Source organism: Hakea prostrata, chromosome 6 (genome assembly GCF_041222555.1).
Source record: "Hakea prostrata isolate BN-2017 chromosome 6, UWA_Hpros_2, whole genome shotgun sequence".
NCBI classification, from domain to species: Eukaryota; Viridiplantae; Streptophyta; class Magnoliopsida; order Proteales; family Proteaceae; genus Hakea; species Hakea prostrata.
The window spans coordinates 35,710,302-35,733,102 of NC_142605.1; the positions used below are offsets into that span (position 1 = coordinate 35,710,302).

At 37.3% G+C, this 22,801-nt stretch overlaps 3 protein-coding genes and 1 pseudogene across 4 annotated transcripts; all 4 read left to right on the forward strand.

The window, feature by feature from the left end:
- Window positions 1–436: 436 nt before the first annotated feature.
- On the forward strand, window positions 437–6,004 carry CCS (copper chaperone for SOD1). Its single transcript, XM_089159725.1, has 6 exons — window positions 437–790; window positions 879–905; window positions 1,000–1,072; window positions 1,196–1,330; window positions 4,351–4,574; window positions 5,227–6,004. Exons 1-6 carry the CDS (start codon window positions 551–553, stop codon window positions 5,488–5,490), a joined length of 963 nt encoding a protein of 320 aa, XP_089015851.1. The 5' UTR covers window positions 437–550; the 3' UTR covers window positions 5,491–6,004.
- Window positions 6,005–6,944: 940 nt separating this feature from the next.
- On the forward strand, window positions 6,945–8,822 carry LOC149013686 (3-ketoacyl-CoA synthase 5-like; annotated as a pseudogene). The gene is made up of 2 exons (XR_016174085.1): window positions 6,945–7,926; window positions 8,018–8,822. The product of XR_016174085.1 is annotated as a 3-ketoacyl-CoA synthase 5-like (transcript).
- A 2,367-nt stretch (window positions 8,823–11,189) lies between these two features.
- On the forward strand, window positions 11,190–13,624 carry LOC149013687 (alpha-L-fucosidase 1-like). The gene is made up of 3 exons (XM_089160165.1): window positions 11,190–11,892; window positions 11,977–12,216; window positions 12,303–13,624. Exons 1-3 carry the CDS (start codon window positions 11,342–11,344, stop codon window positions 12,991–12,993), a joined length of 1,482 nt encoding a protein of 493 aa, XP_089016291.1. The 5' UTR covers window positions 11,190–11,341; the 3' UTR covers window positions 12,994–13,624.
- Window positions 13,625–20,455: 6,831 nt separating this feature from the next.
- On the forward strand, window positions 20,456–22,194 carry LOC149013688 (geraniol 8-hydroxylase-like). Its single transcript, XM_089159449.1, has 2 exons — window positions 20,456–21,376; window positions 21,474–22,194. The coding sequence occupies exons 1-2, from the start codon at window positions 20,483–20,485 to the stop codon at window positions 22,095–22,097; spliced, it is 1,518 nt and encodes a 505-aa protein (XP_089015575.1). The 5' UTR covers window positions 20,456–20,482; the 3' UTR covers window positions 22,098–22,194.
- The last annotated feature ends 607 nt before the right edge of the window (window positions 22,195–22,801 follow it).

Here is a 22,801-nt window from a genome sequence, read left to right on the forward strand (position 1 = left end):
TCATTGTAATCTATGCACTATGATTTTAATTATTAGACCTCCTACGTGCTCCTTGACGGCTTTACCACCACAAATCTTGTAGGACCCACAAATAAAATAAAAAAAACAAATAAATAAAAAATTCTCACCCAACCCCTGCCTAGGTCCCATGTATTTATGGTGGTAAAACTGTCCGAGCCCACTCTTCAACTGATCCGGACTCGTCAATTGAGTCATCCCTCCAGATTTCTAACTATATTATTAATGTGGTTCTGATTGGAAAATTTTAATAAAGAAAAAAATTTAAGAGTATTACCTTTATTTTCTTATAAATTAAAAAATTTGAGAAATCCAAGACCGTTAATTAAACAATTTTTTTTGTGGGTGGAAATTAATATTAAATCCTACCATTGAAGCGATCCAACATTCTGGACTCTTCTTTGAGTTTTGTTGTGTTTTTTTTCCCCTTTATGAATTCTACACCTTACACCTCAATTTCCTGTTTTGGGGGCCTAATACATGTGACATTCTCTCGTGCGTCAATTATTATTAAGGGAATTGAGAAAGAGCCATGGCATTTCTCAGGGCGCTAACCACAGTTCTTCCCGCTGCGGTCGCAGTTGCTGCTGCATCGTCTTCGTCCAGCGACCCGTCTCGTACTTATACCCCAAGATCACCAAATCTTCCGTTCTTATCCACTTCCGTCCTCAGCTCCGGCCGTTCGGGTTTGAGTCTTGTAAGAAACCTCAGTCCTCTCCATTCCGCCGTTCGAATGGACTCTCCAACGTCGGACCAGCCACTACCTACGCAGGTTTCTTGATTCGATTATTAGATTTCATTTTTCATTTTTATCATCTTTGATTAATTGATTAATTACTTTTTTTGATTTCGATTTGTAGAGCGAGGGAAATTTACCAGAGCTGATGGTGAGTTTGATTACTTCAGGAAATTTTACTGAATTTGTAATTTTATGGCGGATTCCGATATATTTGTGAAGTTGGATTTTGGTTTGTTTCGCAGACCGAGTTCATGGTGGACATGACGTGCGATGGCTGTGTGAATGCTGTCAAGAACAAGTTGATGGCTGTCAATGGTTAGTGTGATTGGATGAAGTTCACAAGATACATGATGGAATGCAAAATGATGGTTTTCGTTATTCTTGCTTTTCTTCCTTGCTCTGCGCCCCCTCTCATTGACCGAATTTTCGTGGTTTCAGGGGTTAAAGGAGTTGAGGCCGACCTGAGCAACCAAGTTGTCAGGGTAATTGGTTCTTCACCTGTGAAGACCATGCTCGATGCTCTGGAGCAGACGGGCCGGAAAGCTCGGTTAATTGGCCAGGGCATTCCAGAAGGTTGGTTTTCCATGACCCTTGCCTCCCTTTTTCTTTTTTACTGCTTCCTGTATTGTTCCTATCTGTTCTTTTTCAGAATGCATTAATTTGTCATACTGATTATATTTCAATTTGTCAGTAGTCATGTGCTCTGTATTCCCCTAAAACTGTTCATGTGCACAGATCGAAATTTTGGGGCTATTTTTTTTTTCTTTCCTTTTTCCCATTTGGCACTTTCTGTAACTTGTTTATGTTTTCATGCAAAATCTATAGTCTGTTGTCGTTGGTCAATGTTGAAGACTATGGTAACGAGGGTATTTACAATCAGTAGACAGTTTTGCACGACAATTCCAAATTAATGCAGGGTGGCCACCATGCTCTATGATGTTGCATTTAGGGCTATTTTGAGTCCTTAGAGCGATTAGGAATCCTTAATTAGGAGTTTTAGAAGGTTTATATATACATAATATTTCTCCATCAATTAAAGATGATCTGAATGAAGAATGTGACTTCTTTTCAACGAATTCTTGGTGTTGTTGAGCATACAGGATTGACATCCCACACCTGATTTATTCTCTTCTCATTTCTTCCTCCCAAGAACCTCTTCAACCATTGTTGCTTGTTGAGATTTTCAGTGACTAAGTTGTATCATCCCCAACCCCAAATTTTCTTTTTCTAATCCTCTGGCTTTTCCTCGATCTTTGGAAATTGCCCACTAACCGTAAAACCTTTGTAGAAAAATCCAACTGTTAAGTGCTACCATATTTTGACTGATCACCCTCACAGCCCTAGGTGATCAAAGTTGCATCTCATTCTGACCATTAGAAAACCAAGGTTTCTTTCTCATTTACTTGCTAGTCTTCTGATATTCCAATTTCAGCAATAATCTACCATCAATGGAAAATGACCCATACATCAAAATAATCTTACTTTATCATCAAATCCTAACCCTAGTTTTGACCTTCCTGAGCTTACCAATTTATCTCAAGTCTTGGCTACTGGCTCTTAGTTGGATCCTTTCCAACCTAAAACTATATCATCCTAATTTTTCATATGTATCTAATGTTGGTGGTTGATTGATAGTCATTGCAACATTGGGAAATATTATTATCTGATTGATAGTCATTGCAACATTGTGAAATATTATTATCATATTGTTTTCATTTTGGGAGTTGCAGAAATAGATTTTCCAACTCTCTGTAACATCTTGAATGCATATTAATACTTTTTCCTCTTCATGTTTATTCTATCTAATGTGGTTTGAAATCTTTATTATTCTTTTCCCTTATTTTAGATAGTTTACAGGCAACCTTTTCTTCATCCTTTCTGTTCAAATTGTTATAAAGGTCCTCATTATTCTTAGTTATTGCTTTCCCTCTTAACTTTGTTTTAGAAAGTATCTTCTTGACTTCGGTTTTAGCAAATTTATACCGTGAATCCTCCTCATACTTATTTTGTTGTTAAGTTTTAAGACATAATTTCTTAATCTTAACAGCTGCCCGAATTTCATCATCCCGCCACCAAGTTCTCCCTAATTGAATGTTGTCTTCCTTTTGACTTGCCTAAAACTTCTGTAGCCACATTCTTCATGACAGTAATTTTCTATATCTCGATTTGAAGCCCCATTTTCCATGTTTCGCTGATTTTTTTTGATAATAAAGCAGTACACATGCTATCAGAGTTCAAGCCACTATTGCTGCTATTGTTTTTTGCAGTCATCCATGCTATGCTAGTAAACCTATCTAGGAGTGTTGTGGATTTAAAATTACATGTTTTGCTAATTTGTTAGCAATTATCTTCAATTTTTCTCATTTTAAGTTCCACCATCTAATCAAACATTTAGCTAGTATCAATTATTTATGCTGCCTGGTTAAGCTCTCCGCTAGTATGACCTATCAGTATGGTCCTTTTAGTTAGTGCAAAATCTATTAGCTACTATTTTTGCCCACTAAGGGTGAAGTATGTTTGAAAATGTTTCTTTTGCTTGAATAAATTCATTTGTCTGAGATATTCCTGATTTCCTGGGTGCTCCTGCCTCTTACTCTGATTTCTCATTCTCACTTCTCACTTCTCATTCTGTGTTTCTTCATTCCTTTTACTCTCGGTCAGTTTCCCTACTCTGTCTTGCAAGAATCCATCTGGTGATTGGTGACCCCATTAGTTGGGATGAGGCTGAGTTTTTTTGTTGTTTTTGTTGCTTGAATCTCTTATTTTTGCCATGTATGGAATCTAAATGGAACTAGATTTGAACATATTGATTGTTTTTAAGTTTTGCTTTATTTATTTGTTGGCAAGTGATCATTATTCATTTATTTGTTAGATATTACTTCAGGTTATTGTAATATGTTATAGTTAGTATAATTATACCTCTATATTGCTTGTATCACTTGGATCGTTAGCGGTTAGCATAGTAGGTTTGATGATACCTGTAGAAATACGATCACGCTAGACTTGGTGAACTAGACTGTAGACTAGTAGCCATGTATTGTAATTTTCTTATTTTGCTTTTTGACTCGCTGGGAAGTTCTATGGAATTCCTTTGGTAAACTAATATAGGTGTGTTGAAGAGAGCAATCTTGCACGCAGAACTCCACCATCTTCCTTTTTCCCGACCTTTACCATGGTACATCTTTTTCATTCAATAACATCCAACTACATTGGCATCCGTCAATCCAACTCTGCTGCCATTTCATTAAGTTCTTCATCAAGCAGGTCGAGCACGTTATTGCTGGGGAAAAAATTCCCTTTCCTTGGTTTACTTCGATTTCAGAAGCATTTGGATGAGACACACTCTAGGTGCAAATATTTTAAAATTTTAGGTCAATGAAAATTTGAATATGATGCTCCGATACTTTTCTAGTGTATGTGTGCATCAAAAGGGACCCTGGGTCAGCATTTATGTGCGTCATTAGAATCTCTGTAGTTTTATATCCAACTGAAAATATAGCAGGTGAATGCTCTTTGATTCTGCCTATGACATCTTTGGAAACTGTCTTACCACTACAATTTCCTTCTGATAGTTGAATCTCAAATTTCTGCAGATTTTTTAATTTCAGCGGCTGTTGCGGAGTTTAAAGGTCCCAAAATTTTTGGTGTCCTACGTGTGGCTCAGGTGAGCATGGAATTGGCGAGAATTGAGGCAAATTTTAGCGGTCTGACACCTGGGAAACATGCTTTGTCCATAAATGAGTTTGGAGATCTAACAAGAGGAGCCGCAAGTACTGGGAAAGTATACAATCCAGCAAATCAAGTTACAACAGAAAAGGTATGAATTTCTGAGGTGTTGTTTTTGGCTTCTTTAGTTCTATGTGAAGCCACTGTTAGTAGTTGTGAACAGTATTTGTCAAAATTGAACCCAAAATTAAAATTTAAGGTAGGAATCATAGTTCCTGGACATAGGACATAAAAGAAAGTTCACGGTGTTCAGAGTATTATGTCGGAATTAATCTAGCTAAGGAAGGATGTCACAAAATAATGTAGACAATGGAAAAAAATAATGTAGACAATGGAAAGAAAGACCACCCCATTTGGAACGGCTGTCTTGGGTTTCTTTGGATAATCAGAAGTGGATGTGGGGATTTAAACCTGGAATGCGGTGTGGTTTGCATAGTAGGATACAATCAACTGCAGTCTGGGCTCATGTGATAACATACTCTCGTGATTGAATACTTGTTTGATATGCCTATTCTTTCCCCAAGTTTAGCAGAGATCGTTAAGGAAGCATGCATTGTTACTTAAGATACATCGTTATGCAACTTATTCTGAAAAAGATGGGATAGTTTCTTCTTCGCTTTCTACGTCATCTTGCAATTCCAGTTATTCTTGTTGTCATTGTCCAATTGTTTAATATTATTTACTATCTGTTGGTAATAGTATTATGGAGTTGTTTCCTAATCAAGTGAACTTGTTTTGTTTAGCCTCTGGGTGACCTGGGAACATTAGATGCTCAAGATACTGGTGAAGCCTTCTTCACTGGCGTTAAACAGATGCTTATAGTTTCTGATGTAATTGGTCGATCTGTGGTGGTGTATGAAACTGAAGATAAATCAGATCCAGGCATTGCAGCTGCGGTGATAGCTAGAAGTGCCGGAGTTGGTGAAAACTATAAAAAGCTCTGCGCATGTGATGGCACCACAATTTGGGAAGCAAGTAACGATAAATTTACGGTCAGCAAAGTCTAATATCTAGAGGATGTACTTCTGTTTTGATTTGAACATGTTATCCATTAATGGGTTTTTGTACCTAAAGTTAAATGTACTGTACAAGTTTGTTATACCAATAAGCGGTCTAGGGAACAATATTCATGCTGTAAAATGAGGGTACATTTTTACCATTTGACAGAAAACAGGTGGCTTGGATTTTTGCCCGGCTTCTTAATCAGGGACTTGCAGATCAGTGGGCTGCAGTGGATGCATGTAAGGTGGTGGTGGTGGTCTATGGAAGGAAAACTTGAAATGTTCTGCATGCTCTGTCTCTCTAGTCTTTCGCTTCTTTATTGCTCTGAACAGCAATTACTAGGGTCTCTACAAATTTTTAGAAGTTTTTTAAGTTGGTATAAGGTTGGTGATCTGGAAAAGTTACTTCAAATTTTAGAATTTTGATAGGTTTTAAGTCTAAACTGTTTTTAGGGGTTGATGTATAGGATTGATATAACATATACAATTTAATGGGAAAACCTGGTTTGAAATTTTTTTTCACGTATCCTCTTTTGGTTTTGATCCAGATATATGAGTGTGGATCATTTTTCCTCTGTGCTCTTCTAATGGTTTTATAACCACAAAATGCATGGATGTCTAGAAGTGAAAAATAAAAAAATTTAAAATGTAGAACACATCACTAGTACCTTGTGGCCCTCGGTGATGTTGGGGCCCCAACCTCTGTATATGCACCCAAAATCTGTTAAATGACTACTACCTGAAAAAGATATCAGTTGAATGACATTAACGTAGCATTCATCCATTAACCAACCACTCTGTTTCGATTAGTTTTCAAAGTCTAGGAAGTGCAGAATTAAGAGTCTGACTGCAGTCTGCCTGGTAGTGGTAGATCGTCCTCCTTGATACATTAAAGCCTTCTTTCAATGCTAGACTGCTGTGCAGTGACTAACGAGCAGGTTCATGTGAGTGGGACTCTAGGGTTTTGCTTGGGTGTTATGTAATTAATGTGCAGTACTGTCACAGAATACGGTTGAGACGGTCTAAATCTAAATTTCGATGTAAATCGTTTGTTTTGCACACAAGTGTAGAAAATAACTTTTGTGAAATGAACTGTCAAGATCGAAATCTTGATCCTAGTTTCGATCTCGATAATAACACAATATTACGCATTTAATGTGCAGCATCCAAGCAATTTCCAATGAGCATGTAGTGATGAGCAGCTCCTCTTTGTACTGAGGACATAAATCAGCTACGGAACTGCATGCATTTATGGAGCAGGAGTCCACTTATGATGCATTTTGCTTATGTGCAGCACTATTCTCCAAAGAAAAAAAAAAGACTGTTGAATTGATATCTGGTCGAAGTCTCAATCTGACGGTCGTGTTTCTCGGTAAACATGTTCGGCCCCCCATTTATTGAGCAGGAGTTTACTTGAAACTGTTCAAATTCCAAAATTTCCGCGTTTCTACCCTCTTCTCACACTAGATTGGACACTATGGATAACACTCCACTACCTGTAGCTTAATACCAAGAGTCAAGAGACAACAGGTGCAGGCTTGCAGCTTAGCTCCCCTGCATTCTCCTGATAAAAGCGCTCAGTGCATCCACAGGGTAACCCATATCGGCAACCTCTTCTCTTTGCTCATGGAAGCTTGTACAGAGCTCACCCAGATTCTCCAGACTCACTCTTCCTTGGACCATCTTCTCCATAGTCGTTACACACAGCATGTTCGATCTCTTCTTATCAGTTCCGTTAGATTTACTAGTTTCTTGGTTGTAATCTTCATGGAAGCTTGTTTGTTAGTGTACAACTGGAAACTCATATTCCACCTTCTTCCCTTGTCTTGTTTATTTGCGTCCATCACTTTCGAGCGCTTCTTTACCAAACCTCCTGGAACCTACCTGGTCGACTTCTCATGCTTCAGACCACCAAGTTTCTATAGGGTCCCTGTTTCTACCTTCATAGAGCATGTTTCCATGTTTGAATGCTTTAACAAAGAGAGCGTCACTTTTATGGGTAAGATCATTGCTGCTTCTGGACAAGGAGAAGAAACCTATCTCCCACCTTCACTTCACTTCATTCCACCAAGAACCCATCACAGTGAATCCATTAACGAAGCCCAGATGGTTTTGTTTGCTGTTATGGACGATCTTCTCTCTAAAACCAACGTCTCACCACACGATATTGACATCCTCATTGTGAACTGCAGCGGCTTCTGCCCCTCCCCTCTCTGTCTTCCATTGTGATCAACAGGTACGCCATGAGAGCTGACATTAAGAGCTTCAATCTCTCTGGAATGGGTTGCAGTGCCAGCACTATAGGTGTTGACTTAGCTAGCAATCTTCTAAAGATTCACAAGAATTCCACTGCCATAGTTCTCAGTACCGAGATTGTCTCCACGGGATGGTATGCAGGCAATGACCGTTCCAAATTGCTCCTCAACTGCCTCTTCCGCTTGGGTATAGTAGGCTGAGATTAAGCCCTGTTTTCTTCTTCGATTCTTTTCTCTCTGTGTTTCATTTCTGCCTTCTTTAACCATATCTCCTGCAGGCAGTGCTGCAATATTGCTTACAAACAAGAAAGAGGCCAAGTGTCGATCCAAATACAAGCTATTAAAATCAGTGAGAACCCAGAGAGCCTTCGAAGATAAAGCTTACATGTCTGCAATACGTGAGGAGGATTCCGAAGGCATAACAGGGTTTTCTCTGAAACGAGACTTGCTGGAGGTCGCCGGTGATTCACTCCGGTCGAATGCTTGGGTTCTGGGTTCATCTATACTGCCTTTATCAGAGAAGCTTCGACATGGGTTTTCAGTTCTGTGGAATAGATTCATCGATCCATCAGAGGAGGTATATGTGCCGGATTTCAAGTCTGCAATAGAGCATTATTGTGTGCCCACGTCTGGAATGGCGGTTATAAGGGAGATAGGAAAAGGGTTGAAGCTAGGAGAGAGAGAAATGGAGGCGGCGATGATGACGTTTCACCGGTTTGGGAACCAGTCGTCGGCGGCGACGTGGTACGAGCTGGCGTACATGGAAGCGAAGGGGAAGGTGAAGAGAAAGCACAAGCTGTGGCAGCTTGGGATGGGAAGTGGACCAAAAGCTTGCAGTTTGGTGTGGGAGTGCTTGAGGCATTTGGATGATGAGTACAGCAAGGGACCATGGTTCGATTGTATCCATCGCTATCCTATCCGATCATGAGATCTGCAACTCAGATTTAAGTTGCAGGTTTCCGAACCAAGAACCTATGGGTTCATTGTCTGAGACCATTGGGTCGTTCCCAAGTGTCAAGGACTCAAGGTTAATAGATTCTCTCTCTTCAACATGAGTCCACGAACGAGTTGAGTTATGCTTTTGTCCATTGGCCCGAGTTTTAGAAGTAATATCTTATATTTTTGTGCATTTTTTATTTTCTTTTAGACTTTATCCATTCCCACAATTATCTTCACTTTTCTTTAAAAAAATCTGGTTTTCTAAATGTATATTCATAATTGCCCTAGGTTTTTCATTCTCTGGATCTTTACCCAGACAGAGGTCATTTTATTGGGCCCCATTGGTTTTTGTGCTCTCCGTCGGGGTCGATGATCCGGACTCCTATTATGTGAGGTGAAGAGGTATGAAAAGAACAACATAGATCTCTACCAATTAACATAAAATTTGAATTTCCAATCTCTAACTTTTAAGTCTTCATTATTTAAGTAGATTCTTTTTGGTAGAATCATTATTTAAGTAGATAAAAATTCCCTTTTTTATGGTTTCGTTTCTTTCTCTAATTTGCCCATTCTCTCTAAGTATATGAAATTTTAAAATTTATTTATTTATGCAAATAAAATCTTAATTATCTTATGCAAAATGCATCCCATTTTTTTGTCTAAGATTTGATGTTTCAAATTAGTTAATCATTTGATGGATTGTGGGGTTCATCTTAAGAAAGTCAATAGGTAAATGTCTTCTCCTTCTTTCAAGATCAGGGCACATACAATCTATATTGGAAGCTAAGTATGTGTTTAGTAATGTTTTGAGACTAATTTATATGCAAAATTATTTTTTAAATGTTTTTATGTTAAAATATCGTTTTTGCCTTAGATAAATGAGCGTTTGATAAATCCGTTCTGAAAAATTTTTTAGAACGCTATTAGAATAAATTGGTGTTTGATAAGCTCATTCTAAGGTTTCAATCGGGACCAATTGAATCATTTTTGTTTATGCTCTTTGGTAAAAACATCTTTATGATGTTTTGTAAAATATGTTCTTCAGACCACTTTTCTGATTGGTTCTTATTTAAAGAACAAAAGAACGAACCGTTTTAATAAATGCTTTTAACCCCTTCTTCCGTTCCCATTGAATAGAAGAACGCCAAAAACGTTTCCCAAAAATGTTACCAAATGTGTCCTAAGGCTTTAGTATGATAGCATTGAGGGATGGTATATGCTATATACTATATACCTTTGGACCAGTTCATTGAATGTAAAGCCTAACACATTTATAGGGAAAGTAACGTCTGAGTGGACTTGCTAGTCAAGAGGGCCTTATTTCTCATGAGCAAGATATTCTACCCCCAACTTCACTCCTTGAATCCTCTCTCTTAGGCAGATTGTTTGACTATAGCTCATTTTGTTTATGAATGAATGGGCTTTCTACCAAGCGAGAAAGTAACACATTTACAGGGAAAGTAACACCTGAGTGGACTCGCTAGTCAAGAGGGCCTTATTTCTCATGAGCAAGATATTCTACCCCCAACTTCACTCCTTGAATCCTCTCTCTTAGGCAGATTGTTTGGCTGTAGCTCATTTTGTTTATGAATGAATGGGCTTTCTACCAAGAGAGAAAGTAATACATTTACAGGGAAAGTAACGCCTGAGTAGACTCGCTAGTCAAGAGGGCCTTATTTCTCATGAGCAAGATATTCTACCCCCAACTTCACTCCTTGAATCCTCTCTCTTAGAAAAATTGTTTGGCTGTAGCTCGTTTTGTTTATGAGTGAATGGGCTTTCTACCAAGAGAGAAAGTAACACATTTACAGGGAAAGTAACGTCTGAGTGGACTCGCTAGTCAAGAGGGCATTATTTCTCATGAACAAGATATTCTATCCCCAACTTCACTCCTTGAATCCTCTCTCTTAGGCAGATTGTTTGGCTGTAGCTCGTTTTGTTTATGAATGAATGGGCTTTCTACCAAGAGAGAAAAAAGAAAGATCCAATATGAGTTGGTAGATTCTGATGCGATTTAAGTGCAATTCATTGGCTAAATTCAGGTATCAAAATCGACCCTGACCAATACCAAAATGTGATCAGGATTCCGAACCATGAACATGAGATTCTAGTAATGCTCAAGGATAGTATAGTCATTTTCATGAATAGAACCTTTTTGATTTTTCTTCTTCAACCTTTTCGTATCTGAAAAATTCACGTGTGGAGGTTCCTTTATTATTTACTTGGAAAACATAACCTCATCATGTCACGTCATGGGGCTTTCAATATTTTTTGTCTGGTTCCACTATAGCCAACCCCGTGACAATGGTTTATCTAATGAGAATAAAGAATTTATTATTTTACAGAATTTACTACTTAATTTCAATATTCAAGATTTACCAAAGGTTCGCTTGATCATATCCGATTCATTACTGAAAATTGTGAAAAAAATAATGGAAGTTAGGAGCCGGTGGTTATAATATTAGTTCAGATTCCAAATTTATTTCTGTTTCAACAAAATAAAAATGGTTTGGCATCACTTTCTTTAAAAGATTCCGCCCCACCTCACTCCTTTCCGTCCCATTATGTTTTCATCATCTTCTTTCTCTTCGTAACCCAATTCTCAAATCTCACCGACAACCAAACAGAAATGCTTAATCAATAGAAAGCAGAGTCAGAGTAGTATGGGCATGGGCAAGTTCTGTTTTGCTCTGTTCCTGATTGTATCAGTTCAGTTCTTTGAGCTGGTAATGTCTGAAACAAAATCAGTAACAAGACCACCACCGTTGCCTATTCTCCCAATTCCCTCTTCAGCCCAATTGAAATGGCAGCAGAGAGAGCTCATCATGTTTCTTCATTTTGGGATGAACACTTTCACCGATTCAGAATGGGGAACTGGTAAAGAGAGTCCCTCTCTGTTCAACCCAAAAGGGCTTAACGCACATCAATGGGTCGATGTCGCTTCGAGTGCTGGAATTTCTCTGGTTATTCTCACCACCAAGCATCATGATGGGTTCTGCTTGTGGCCTTCTCAATACACAGAGCATTCTGTCAAGAACAGTCCATGGAAGAACGGCCATGGCGATGTGGTTCAGGAACTCGTTGATGCTGCAAATTCTAAAGGTATTGATGTGGGTTTGTATCTCTCGCCTTGGGATCGCCATGACAAGAGATATGGGCAAGAATTGCAGTACAACGAGTACTACTTAGGCCAGTTACAAGAGTTGCTCCGAAGGTAGGGTAAATCTGTTCTTCATCCAGAGAGCTAATCTGATTTAATAAATCGAGACCCAATTTATTTATCTTTTGATTCTTGCAGCTATGGGAGTGTTCAGGAGATATGGTTCGATGGAGCCAAAGGCCCTAATGCTCCCAATATGAGTTACTATTTTGAAGATTGGTTTTCCATGGTAAATGAATTGCAGAGCTCCATCAATATCTTCTCAGATGCAGGCCCTGATGTGAGATGGGTTGGCGATGAAAAGGGATACGCAGGGAGTACTTGCTGGTCAACCATTAATCGTACCTCATTGAGGATCGGAGATGAAAGCATCGTTGGGTGAGTAGTTTCTGTCCAGAATTCCAATCGAAAATAAAAAACAATTAAGCTAATAATAATGAAGAATTGATGTATGATAATTGCAGCTATCTGAATACAGGTGACTCTGTAGGTACTGATTGGGTTCCAGCTGAATGTGATGTTTCGATCAGAACTGGTTGGTTCTGGCACAAATCGCAGAAACCAAAGCCATTAAGTGAACTGCTGGAAATCTACTACAACTCTGTTGGAAGAAACTGTCTGCTCTTGCTCAATGTTCCCCCCAATTCAACTGGGCTTATCTCTGATGAAGACAGCCGGAGATTAAGAGAATTCAGGCAAGCCATCAACACCATTTTCTCCACCAATTTAGCAGAGGGAAGCATCAGTAAAGCCAGCAGCCAGAGAGGAGGTAAAAATGGTGGATTTGGTCCTGAGAATGTTCTTGATGAAGATCATTTGTGGTCTTTTTGGGCCCCAAATGATAAAGCCCATGATGACCATTGGATTGAAATTGTTGGGAAAGGGGAAGGATTTAGATTCAATGTAGTGAGAATTCAAGAAGCAATTGTGTTGGGGCAGAGGATCAAGAATCATGAGATTTATGCTGATGGGAATCTAGTGGCAATGGGGACAACCATAGGCTATAAGAAGCTTCACAGGCTTCAAAACGGAGCGGTTCGGGCCCGTCGGATCCGGATCCGGATCAAGGAATCAAGAGGATTACCTTTAATATCCTCTGTTGGTCTACATTTTGATCCCTATTGGCATCCAAAAGAAACCCAATATCACAATTAAACAGGTAGCTTTGATAAACCTTTCTGTGTTTCTTCTTTGGAACAACAAATTTGACATTAGAACTAAAGTTGTTCACCTTATTTATCCCCAACAATAACAATAAGTTGTTCACCTGCTAGATGATTGATTCTCTTATCTTCAAAGAAAGCAAAAGTTAGTGATTTATAATTGCATTTACTTCTATTGTCTTTTGGCTAAAAAGTCTAGTAGAGCACTATCATGTTCATCCAATAATTGAAAATATGAATGGACCATATACAAAAACCTCTCTAATCTTTTTCAAGTATTTTCTTGGAAAGTTCATGTTGAGGTGGAGAGGTTTGGCCTCTTTGAGAAGTTGAACAAAACTACAAGCTCACTAAAGTTATGCATGAATTCCTAAATCATCAAAGGTCCTGGTTCTTAAATTCATGAATCATACAGAGGTCTTCAGGATATTTTTAGAAAAACACCTAACAAAGTTGCCATTGTTGAGGTGCCCATAAGCTCCAAGTGTCAAAGTTAGTACCTGAATAAGACATTATATTAAGTCAATTGGTAAACCTGTATAATTGGATTCTTTTCCTCAATTTTTAATTGCCACACCTATTTATTTTGCATTTGAACTAAGGTTGCATCTCATGACCTTGCTAGACAAAGTTGGGTGGGAAATCTTTACCAATAAATTTGTATTTGTCTGCAAATAAGAAATGGTATGAACAGTGAAATCCAACTAGAAACCATGATTAAGTCATGGTGATTCTGTATGGCTGATGCTTTCAGTCAACATTTGGATCATATGATGGTAGTTCTATTCAAATAATTAATTGAATGCTCAAGATATAGATGACAGCTACACTGTGATATTCTTTGCTACATTAGTTAATATTTATAAATATTTACAAAATAAATTGCTATAGTTGCATTCATGGTCATTCATGTCATGTGCTGTATGAGTTATTGCATTTTAATTTATTAGAAATCATAAATGTTGACCAAATGTCATTGATGACGAAATGAACTCGAACATGTCATTGTTGGAAATAGATGCTATTGATTAATTGGGTGAAGTCCTGATTAGGAACAAAATGATCAGGTAATTGTTCAGCACTGTTGGTATTTGTTTGTTTGGAAATTTTGCTCCTGTTTTATTTGGATAACTTCTCTTTTGAGACCATTGGTCAATGTTTTAAGAGCTTGAATTTTGAAATAATTGTTTGAAAGAGAAGGTGTTGATAAAGATGGTTTTAACCGATTGTAATTGGAATGTTATATGGGAATATGTTTAGGAATTAAAGATTCTTTAACCCGTAATAGATGTTAAATTCAAAGGTCACGCAAGACTCTAGCCATAATATTTTAAGTGCCTTAATAATAGAAAGAACTTTCCACCGGTGATTTTTAAAAAAAAAAATCAAGGAAAAATGGCTCATTTGAGGGTCGGTGTTTTTTTTTGGTAAACTACTTTTCATGAAAAGCACTAGAAAAATACATAGGATCCTCAGCACAAAGCTCCATAATCCAAAGGATAAAAATCGACCAACAAGTCCTACTAGTAATGGACAAGGCCTTCCGAGCCATTTAAAAAAAAAAAACCCCTTACAACTCACAAATTTAGCAAATAAGGTATGAATGTCATAGACAATAGATTCCAACTCCAACTACGGCGCCGTGATTTTCTTATTCAATAGTTGAAACTAAGCCCATAAAATCCGTAAACACTGGCATCTTGGTGTATCATTGTCTCGGGCTCAAATCAAAGCCTTATGTTTTGGTAAAACAGATGTGTAGAATAATTAAGTTGACTTTTTTCATTACATGGTTTCCTAAAGCCTTATGATTTAGAATCCTAGTGTCTTATACATAACTACATACATAGATAAATAAGCCCGGTTATGGTCTGTATCAGTGGATCTGTACACACAGCCCATATGAAATGTTAAAACTATGTTGGGCCTAAACCCAGGCCCAAACACTTCTAAGTTACAAATGCCTCCAACAATTATAATTACTGGGCCGAAGTCTAAGCCCACAAATATACAAACCAAAATGGCCAAAGTTAGCGACGGAGAACATCCGCCGCAAATGAGCCGTCACTTTAACAAATCCCCGCAGCAAAATGTTGTCGTCCATAAAGTGTGAGATAATGGAAAGACAATTCCCATGATTTAATTGTGTATAATAATAATAAAATAAAAAAGCAAATTCCTTTCTCACCTACCATCTCTTTTCAAAATTAAGTTGTATACTTTTAGGTGAGATTTTGTGGGAAAGAAAGGATGGGAAATGAAAAAGACACATTATTTTATCAATCATGAGAATTAGTAGTTCTCACCTGGTTGTCTTTCTTACCATTTTTTTCCTTGCAAACAAACGATCTATAATGGAAATTAAGATAAATAATTACGGTTTCAAACAGCTTTTGGTCATGCTACTGTGTCCGTGTTAATTGCAATGGATATCAACCTATGCCGACGAAAGTGAAAAACATCGTTATGCATTTTCTAGACTTTGGTGAAAAACATAGATATACATTTTCTAACAATGAAGTCTAGGCCTTTAGGGTTGTCTCTTCCCCTAAAATGTGACATCCAAAAGCGGGTTTTTCTTTACCTGGAGTAAAAATTTCTTCATGGCTCAAAGTGACTAAGAAAAAAATGTAGAGATGTCATCCAATAAGCAGGGAGTGGATAATGGTCAAAATAGCAGAAAACAAAAGTTTCAACGGTCTTCATTACCAGCATTTTTTTTTTGTAAATGTGTGCCATGTATCATAACATTATATTACAATATTGAAATTTATGTTCAAGTCACATCAAAAGTGTGATTAAATTAAAAAAATATTGATGTATTTTATAAATGAATTTCATGACTTTGGAACGCATGTAATACGTGGGGAAGGACATTTTTTTTCTTCTTTCTTTGCTGGTCAAAAATGGAATGAATATATATTATTATTAGATGTGTTCCTTAGTGAACTCCAAAAGATGTGTCTACTTTTAACAAAGGAAAAAAGTAGATGGTTTATGTCAACTTTCATAATCTCGTACTACTTTATTTGGAAAGAGAGGAATAATAATTTTTTTAATTTGAATACACCTAATCCGTTTATGGTGCTAGAGAACATCCAGAAATGGATAAAAGATTTAAAGCTGCAGAGAGAGAGGGAGAAAAACACCAGCTTATCAGTTCTCTTTAATAATACAAAACATATTAACAGAAGAGAAAATTGGTGTACAAAAATGCCACAGACTAACAAGAATATTATTCTATGTGCAAGGATTCTTAATCAGCAAATAGGAGCGGTTGGATGGAGCACTGGAGCGTGCAGAGGCGGACATTTAACGTCCGTCAATTTTGGAAGAGGAAACGAAAACGGGATCTTGGAGAATATGCTTAGAGGTTTGCAATAGGAGATCGAAAGCGCAAACAATAGTGGGTTTAAAGTGGATGAAATATGGACAAACAATCCTAACATTGTAAATATCCTACCATGGCCTTCAAGAAAAAAATGGACTCTTCGCGAACTGCCAATTATACTAGAGTTGGCAACAACGACAAAAAGGTCGGGATACAAACCTTTCACAAACCCAGTGCTCTAGATGTATTTTGAGGGGTATGTCAAACGACAGCAACTTTTGCAAGATAACTGTAAAAGAACTATTTTCAACATCTGTAAGTGTTTTTTGACGTAATTTAATGCAATTTCCTTTTTCCTATCAAAAGAAAAAAAGTGTTTTATTTTTTTTATTTTATAAGAATGATGCAATTGTTATTTCTCATTAAAAAGAATATCTAAATGCAAAATTATTCATACTTTATGCAATATGGGGAGTAAGGAAACATGGATAATATGGACTCAAATGGATTCTTTTTTAGGCCAAAGACTCAAATGGATTGACTAACTGTGATCCCTTCTTCCTTGTCTCTCCATTTTTTTTGTCTTATAAAAAAATTTCCATCAATTTTCATGCTTGTTAAACCCAGAGTTTGCATGTTATAAGTCTGAGACCCAAAGTCCTATCAATCGGAAGAATTATAATCTCTCCTTCCACCACCACTTCTCAAATCCCTTCTAGAGTGAAACACCTCCACCTCCTTCTTCTATAAGACCCTAACACTGCTTAAGAGCTGTTCATTAATTTTAACTTCTTTCTGGTCTTTCCTTTCCTTCATTTCTTTATCAGTTTCAGTGCCATCAACAAAAGGGAACTTAGCATCTCATGACTCATCTCACCAATTGAATGACAATCAAGTACTGGATCCAATCTTGTCAACTACTTTCAAATCACTACTTCATGTTATCCATAAAGTGTTTTTGATTTTTACCCTTCAAACCTTGTACTAGCACAACTGCAAAAGATAATGCATTAATTCGATGCATGCACCTGCCCATGCATAGAATTATCTTTTCTTCTTCTTAAAGATCAATAAAAATCCCTAAATAATGGTATCCTCAAAATGTATCTGTGTTTCTGCCAAGATTGGAATATGTGTCGGTGCTTGTTTGTGTTCTTATTTCACTTTTCATGGGTTGATAAAACTATCATTCCCTTCAACCTAAAAGAGCTTTCCCAAGTCACAATTAGACTAAACTTGATGTTTTCTTCCTTATTTATGGCCCCTTTAACAGGTTAAATATCTTTGGTATGGCTTCAAAATCTTATAAATGTATCCATATCTTATGTTTCTTAAATGAATTTGGATTTTTTTCGGCTTGTTTCAACTGAGTTATAAGAGCGAAAAGTTGAGTGCACCGTGCACCGGAATGGAGAAGATTTAGACACTTTTTAAATTGCTATATATCGGTGGTGTCTTATCTTACATCACCTTCGTTTCTCGAACTTATAAGTGCATGCCTGCTTAATCAATAATGCACATTATTTTAGTATTAAATTAGATTAAACAAAAATTAAAAGCATTGGATGCTACTTAAAAAAAAAAAAAAAAAAAAAGGAACCCCATCATCCCTACAAAAACTAGGATGACATAAGGAGTCTCATTCGAAATCATGTCCCACAATTGTTTTTTTGTTTGAAGTTAAATGTATAATTATTCATGCTGCATGAAGCACAGCTAGCTCTGCATTAAACTTGGATGTATATTATTTATATGTAGGGTTTCATAACAACCTACACAAACTAACTACACTTATTTATCCAAAAAACCAAAAAACCCAACACTACATTTCTGGCACAGTTGAAGAGAGAGAATGTGTTTTACCAAGAAGAAAGGAAAAAAAAAGAAGGAAATAGAGAAGAGAGAGAGAGATGGATTTGTTAACCCTGTTGTTAGGTGTGCCCTTGGTGCTGTAGAGTCTCGGGAATGCAATTATAATTGGTAAAACCATAACTCAAATTCCTGCAGAAAACTCAGTCAAAATTTTTTTTTTTTTGGATCATTTGAATGATAGTTCTATAACTAATTGAATAATAAAGAGATAGATGACACTTGCACTGAAAATGAAACAATTTTAAGTCATAGCCATCATTTGAGTGGAACAACTTTCTATGATATCTTCATTGTTATCTTGGCAACTTTTGTGTTTATTTTCTTTTTTGAAGGAATCAATTTCTTCTCTTAATTTTCTCGCTTTCAAACCCAGAGTTTGTAGTAGGATAAGATTAAAATTCAAAGTCCTATCAACAAGAAGAAAAATTTAAATGAATTATAAACTCAATGATGGGAAACAAATTTATAATTACGAAAGTGAAAAAAAATTCTAATCATTATAAAAAGACAACCAGAGAAAGACAATTCTCGACAACTCTCTCACAACCTACATCCCAATACACCTAGTTTAGCACAAATCACTCAACTTTTTCCTAGTCTCCCCTGAATGTCCTTATCAGCACTGCAGCAAAATCATCACCAAAATTTCAAACTTGTTCCAAGTTCATGTCTTTAATTGACCAGACAAAATTAATTATACAAAAGAGGTTTTGACTTGTAACATCCAAACATTATGGTAGGTGACACAAGATAATGCATCAGTGGATGTACTCACTCGTATGGGGCGGAGCCAGGATTGAACATTGGGGGGGCCGAATGTATGTGGGCCAATGTGGGACCCACTGTAGGTCCCATCTCAGAATTAGGTAAATTAATAGAAAATTTGTGAGTGTGAGAGTGTGAGAGAGAGAAAAAGGAATAATTTGAGAAAGAGAGAGTGAATACCTGATGCGGAGAAGATTTAGGAAAATTCCAAAGTTTGCTAACTACTTCAATATTTTGTGAGACATGTGAGAAAAAAAAAGAAGAGAAAAAATAAGAATAAAAGAGGAGATTCATTAGAGAATAAATAGAAATGAAAATAGGAGAGACTATACGAGGAGAAATTCATGGATCGTGAGTTAGTTTTTAATTAGAATTTAACTTTTTATTCCTTAAAATTAGGGATTTAATGATAACCATTAGATAAAGATTATGAATGACATTTGTACCCATCATCTTTATCTTAAATTTTTATTTTTAGTTTTTGGAGGGGGCCAAATAGTGGTATTTCGAGAAATAAGGAAAAAAAACAAGGATATTTACAATTTAAAAAAATCCAGGGGGCCATGTAGATTATCTTTCTTTCAAGTGTATTATTATTATTATTATTATTATTATTATTATTATTATTATTATTATTATTATTATTATTATTATTATTATTATTATTATTTTGTTGATAAAATATGTTTTATTATTATTAAGGTAAAATAAAGACTCTTCAAAGATGTGTTTTTGCCAAGAATGGAATATGGACTGGTGCTTATTTTTCTTCTAATGTTATTTTTCAAGGTTTAAGCACTTTCATACATTTTTGGCCTATGAATTGTCATTAGCAGTGTTCAATCTATAGTTTTTTGACATCCTTAAAAATATCATGCTGGTTCTAATCAGCAGTTATCCATATTAGGGCTTTGGAGTCTTCATATAAGACATGGTTTTACATCACCTTTCCTTCTCAAACTGCATGCATGTATGCTGGTGAAGAGATGTGAAGTGAGCATAGATCTCTAGTTTGACAGGTAGGCAATCCAGATTCTATACATAAAACAAGGATGACAAAAGGAATCTTATACTAATCTTGTCCCACTTATTTTTAAGACAAGTTTTTTTGCGACGTTACCCATAAAATTAACACCTCCATTGAGTTATTCAATTTATCAATCAAACCCTTGTAGATCAAAAATTTGTCATTGACCCTCCATGTTACTAGAAAATCATAGTTAAATGTTAATGCAAGTAAGTCATACTTTTCATCTTCGCAAAGTTTGAAAGATAAATTATATGAGTAGTGTTTTTAAACTTTGAATGTAAGGTGTGAGATCAGTGCTCCCCAAGTTCCCATAGACAGAAATAGTAGAGAGAGAGACTAAAAAAATAAATATATAGTGGAGAGACATGCTTCCAAGTTCCAACCCATTTCCCATTACATATAGACACAACTCCCAGAGGCAGAGCAGAGCAGACAGAGAGGCAGAAGAGAAGAGAAGAGAAGAGAAGAGAGAGAGAGACCCAGATGGATTTGTTAACGCTGTTGTTGGGTGTGGCTCTGGTGCTGTGGAGTCTCCGGACTGCAATTATCATTGGCAGAAGAAACTCCGGCAGAAAACTCCCTCCAGGGCCAGCTCCTCTCCCAGTCATTGGTAGTCTCTTCAAGCTTGGTGACAAACCCAACGAGTCACTCGCCGATTTAGCAAAGATTTATGGTCCTCTGATGACTATGAAGCTCGGTGGTTTAACCACCATAGTTGCTTCTTCAGCAGCTATAGCCAAAGAAATTCTTCAGACCCACGACCAAGCACTCGCTGGTCGAACAGTTGTGGATGCAGTTCGAGCACTGAACCACCACCAATCATCTATAGTATGGCTTTCTGCTTCTCCACGCTGGAGAAACCTTCGCAAGCTCTGTAATAATCAGATTTTCACAACCCAGAGACTTGACGCCGGTGAATCTCTGCGGCGCCTTAAGGTTCAGCAACTTCTTGATCATGTTCTTGAAAACGCCCAACTGGGTCGAGCTGTTGATGTTGGTCAAGCTGCCTTTGCCACCACCCTGAACTTGTTGTCCAACACTGTTTTCTCCGTCGACATGGCTCGTCCAGGCTCCGAGATCGCACAGGAGATGAAAGCCATGGTTTGGGGATTAATGGAAGAGGCAGGAAAGCCCAACTTTTCAGATTATTTCTCTGTTTTGAAACCATTAGACCTCCAGGGTATAAAGCGTCGGTTTGGGATTCATTTAGCAAGACTACACAAAGTGTTCGACGAACTCATCGACGGACGATTGAACTCTAAAGCTTCTATTTCTTCTCCTGTGAAAAGAAATGAGGATCTATTAGATGTCCTTCTTGTTCACTTCCGGGAAAACCCTTCGGAATTTGGCCGTTCCTATATGAAATCTCTGCTTGTGGTAAGTAACCTTAGGCTTATTAACCATTTCTGTAATTGATCGGTCTTAATAATTTGTTCCTTCTAGCTTGTCCGATCATATGTATATATATCTACAGGACATATTTGGGGCAGGAACAGACACCACCTCAACAACATTGGAATGGGCCATGGCAGAGCTGCTCCACAACCCAGATTCAATGGAGAAGGTTCAGTCAGAGCTCCGGGAAAACCTTGATGAAGGTAAACCAGTGGAAGAAGCAGATGTAGCTCGGCTTCCTTACTTACAAGCAGTGGTCAAAGAAACATTGCGATTACACCCACCTGTTCCACTCTTGATCCCTCACAGAGCCGAAACTGATGTGGAAATTTCTGGGTTTACTCTACCCAAGAATGCTCAAGTACTAATAAATGCGTGGGCAATTAGCAGAGATCCCAACATTTGGACGAACCCAACTTCATTTGCTCCTGAGAGATTCTTGGGCTCGTCGGAGATTGACGTCAGAGGCAGGGATTTTGGGATTATACCTTTCGGTGCAGGGAGAAGAATCTGTCCAGGAATGTTACTGGCGTTGCGGATGGTGCACCTGATGTTGGCTTCGCTTCTGCAATCGTTTGATTGGAAACTTGAAGGTGGGATCTCGGCGAAGAACATGAACATGGCTGATAAGTTTGGAATTACGTTACAGAAAGCAGAAGCTCTCAGGGCAATACCTCTTCTGGTTCAGAAGTCATATTCTTGAAATCTTCTATTTTGTCTGTCATGGCGTGGTACGTCATGCCACTATAAATTGTTAGGTGATGCAAGCTAAGGCCTAAGAGGATAGGTGGGATCCACCCAAAAAAAGAAAAAAAAAGAAAAGAAAAGAGTAGATCATCTTAGTTATAGACAACTATAATCTTTTAATGCTGCTCTTGTAATTTTTGGTAAGCGTAGTTGTTGGGTCACATTAGTTTGATGGTAATGTTTTATACACTATTTTCTTGCTTAGGGTGTTATAATAAACTATTGAAGTTGTTCATTAGCTATCCATTTAGAGAAAAACCTAAGTGTTTAAGTTTCGTGACTAGTATAAATGATTATCTTATCAAAAAAAAAAAAAAAAAAGCTAGTATAAATGATAAGAATAATATTAGTTGTAAATTTGAATGAAAATATGATTTATGTTTGAGTCCACTTATCTCTAACTAGTGAATTTAATATTGATACGGAGAAATTATGATCAAACCAGGTTCTTACCTGGTTCGACTCTCGACCCCGGTCGAGACAGAGGGAACCGACTCGCTCCCGAGCGAACCGGATCCAGAAGATGGCTTACTGAAGAAGAAAACGGATTCAACTACAAGCATGCCCTAATCCTACTTATGGATTAGGGTAATTACCCTAATGATGGCAGACTCCAATTGACGGCTGCGGCTAATCATTATCGAATGGATAATCATCGCA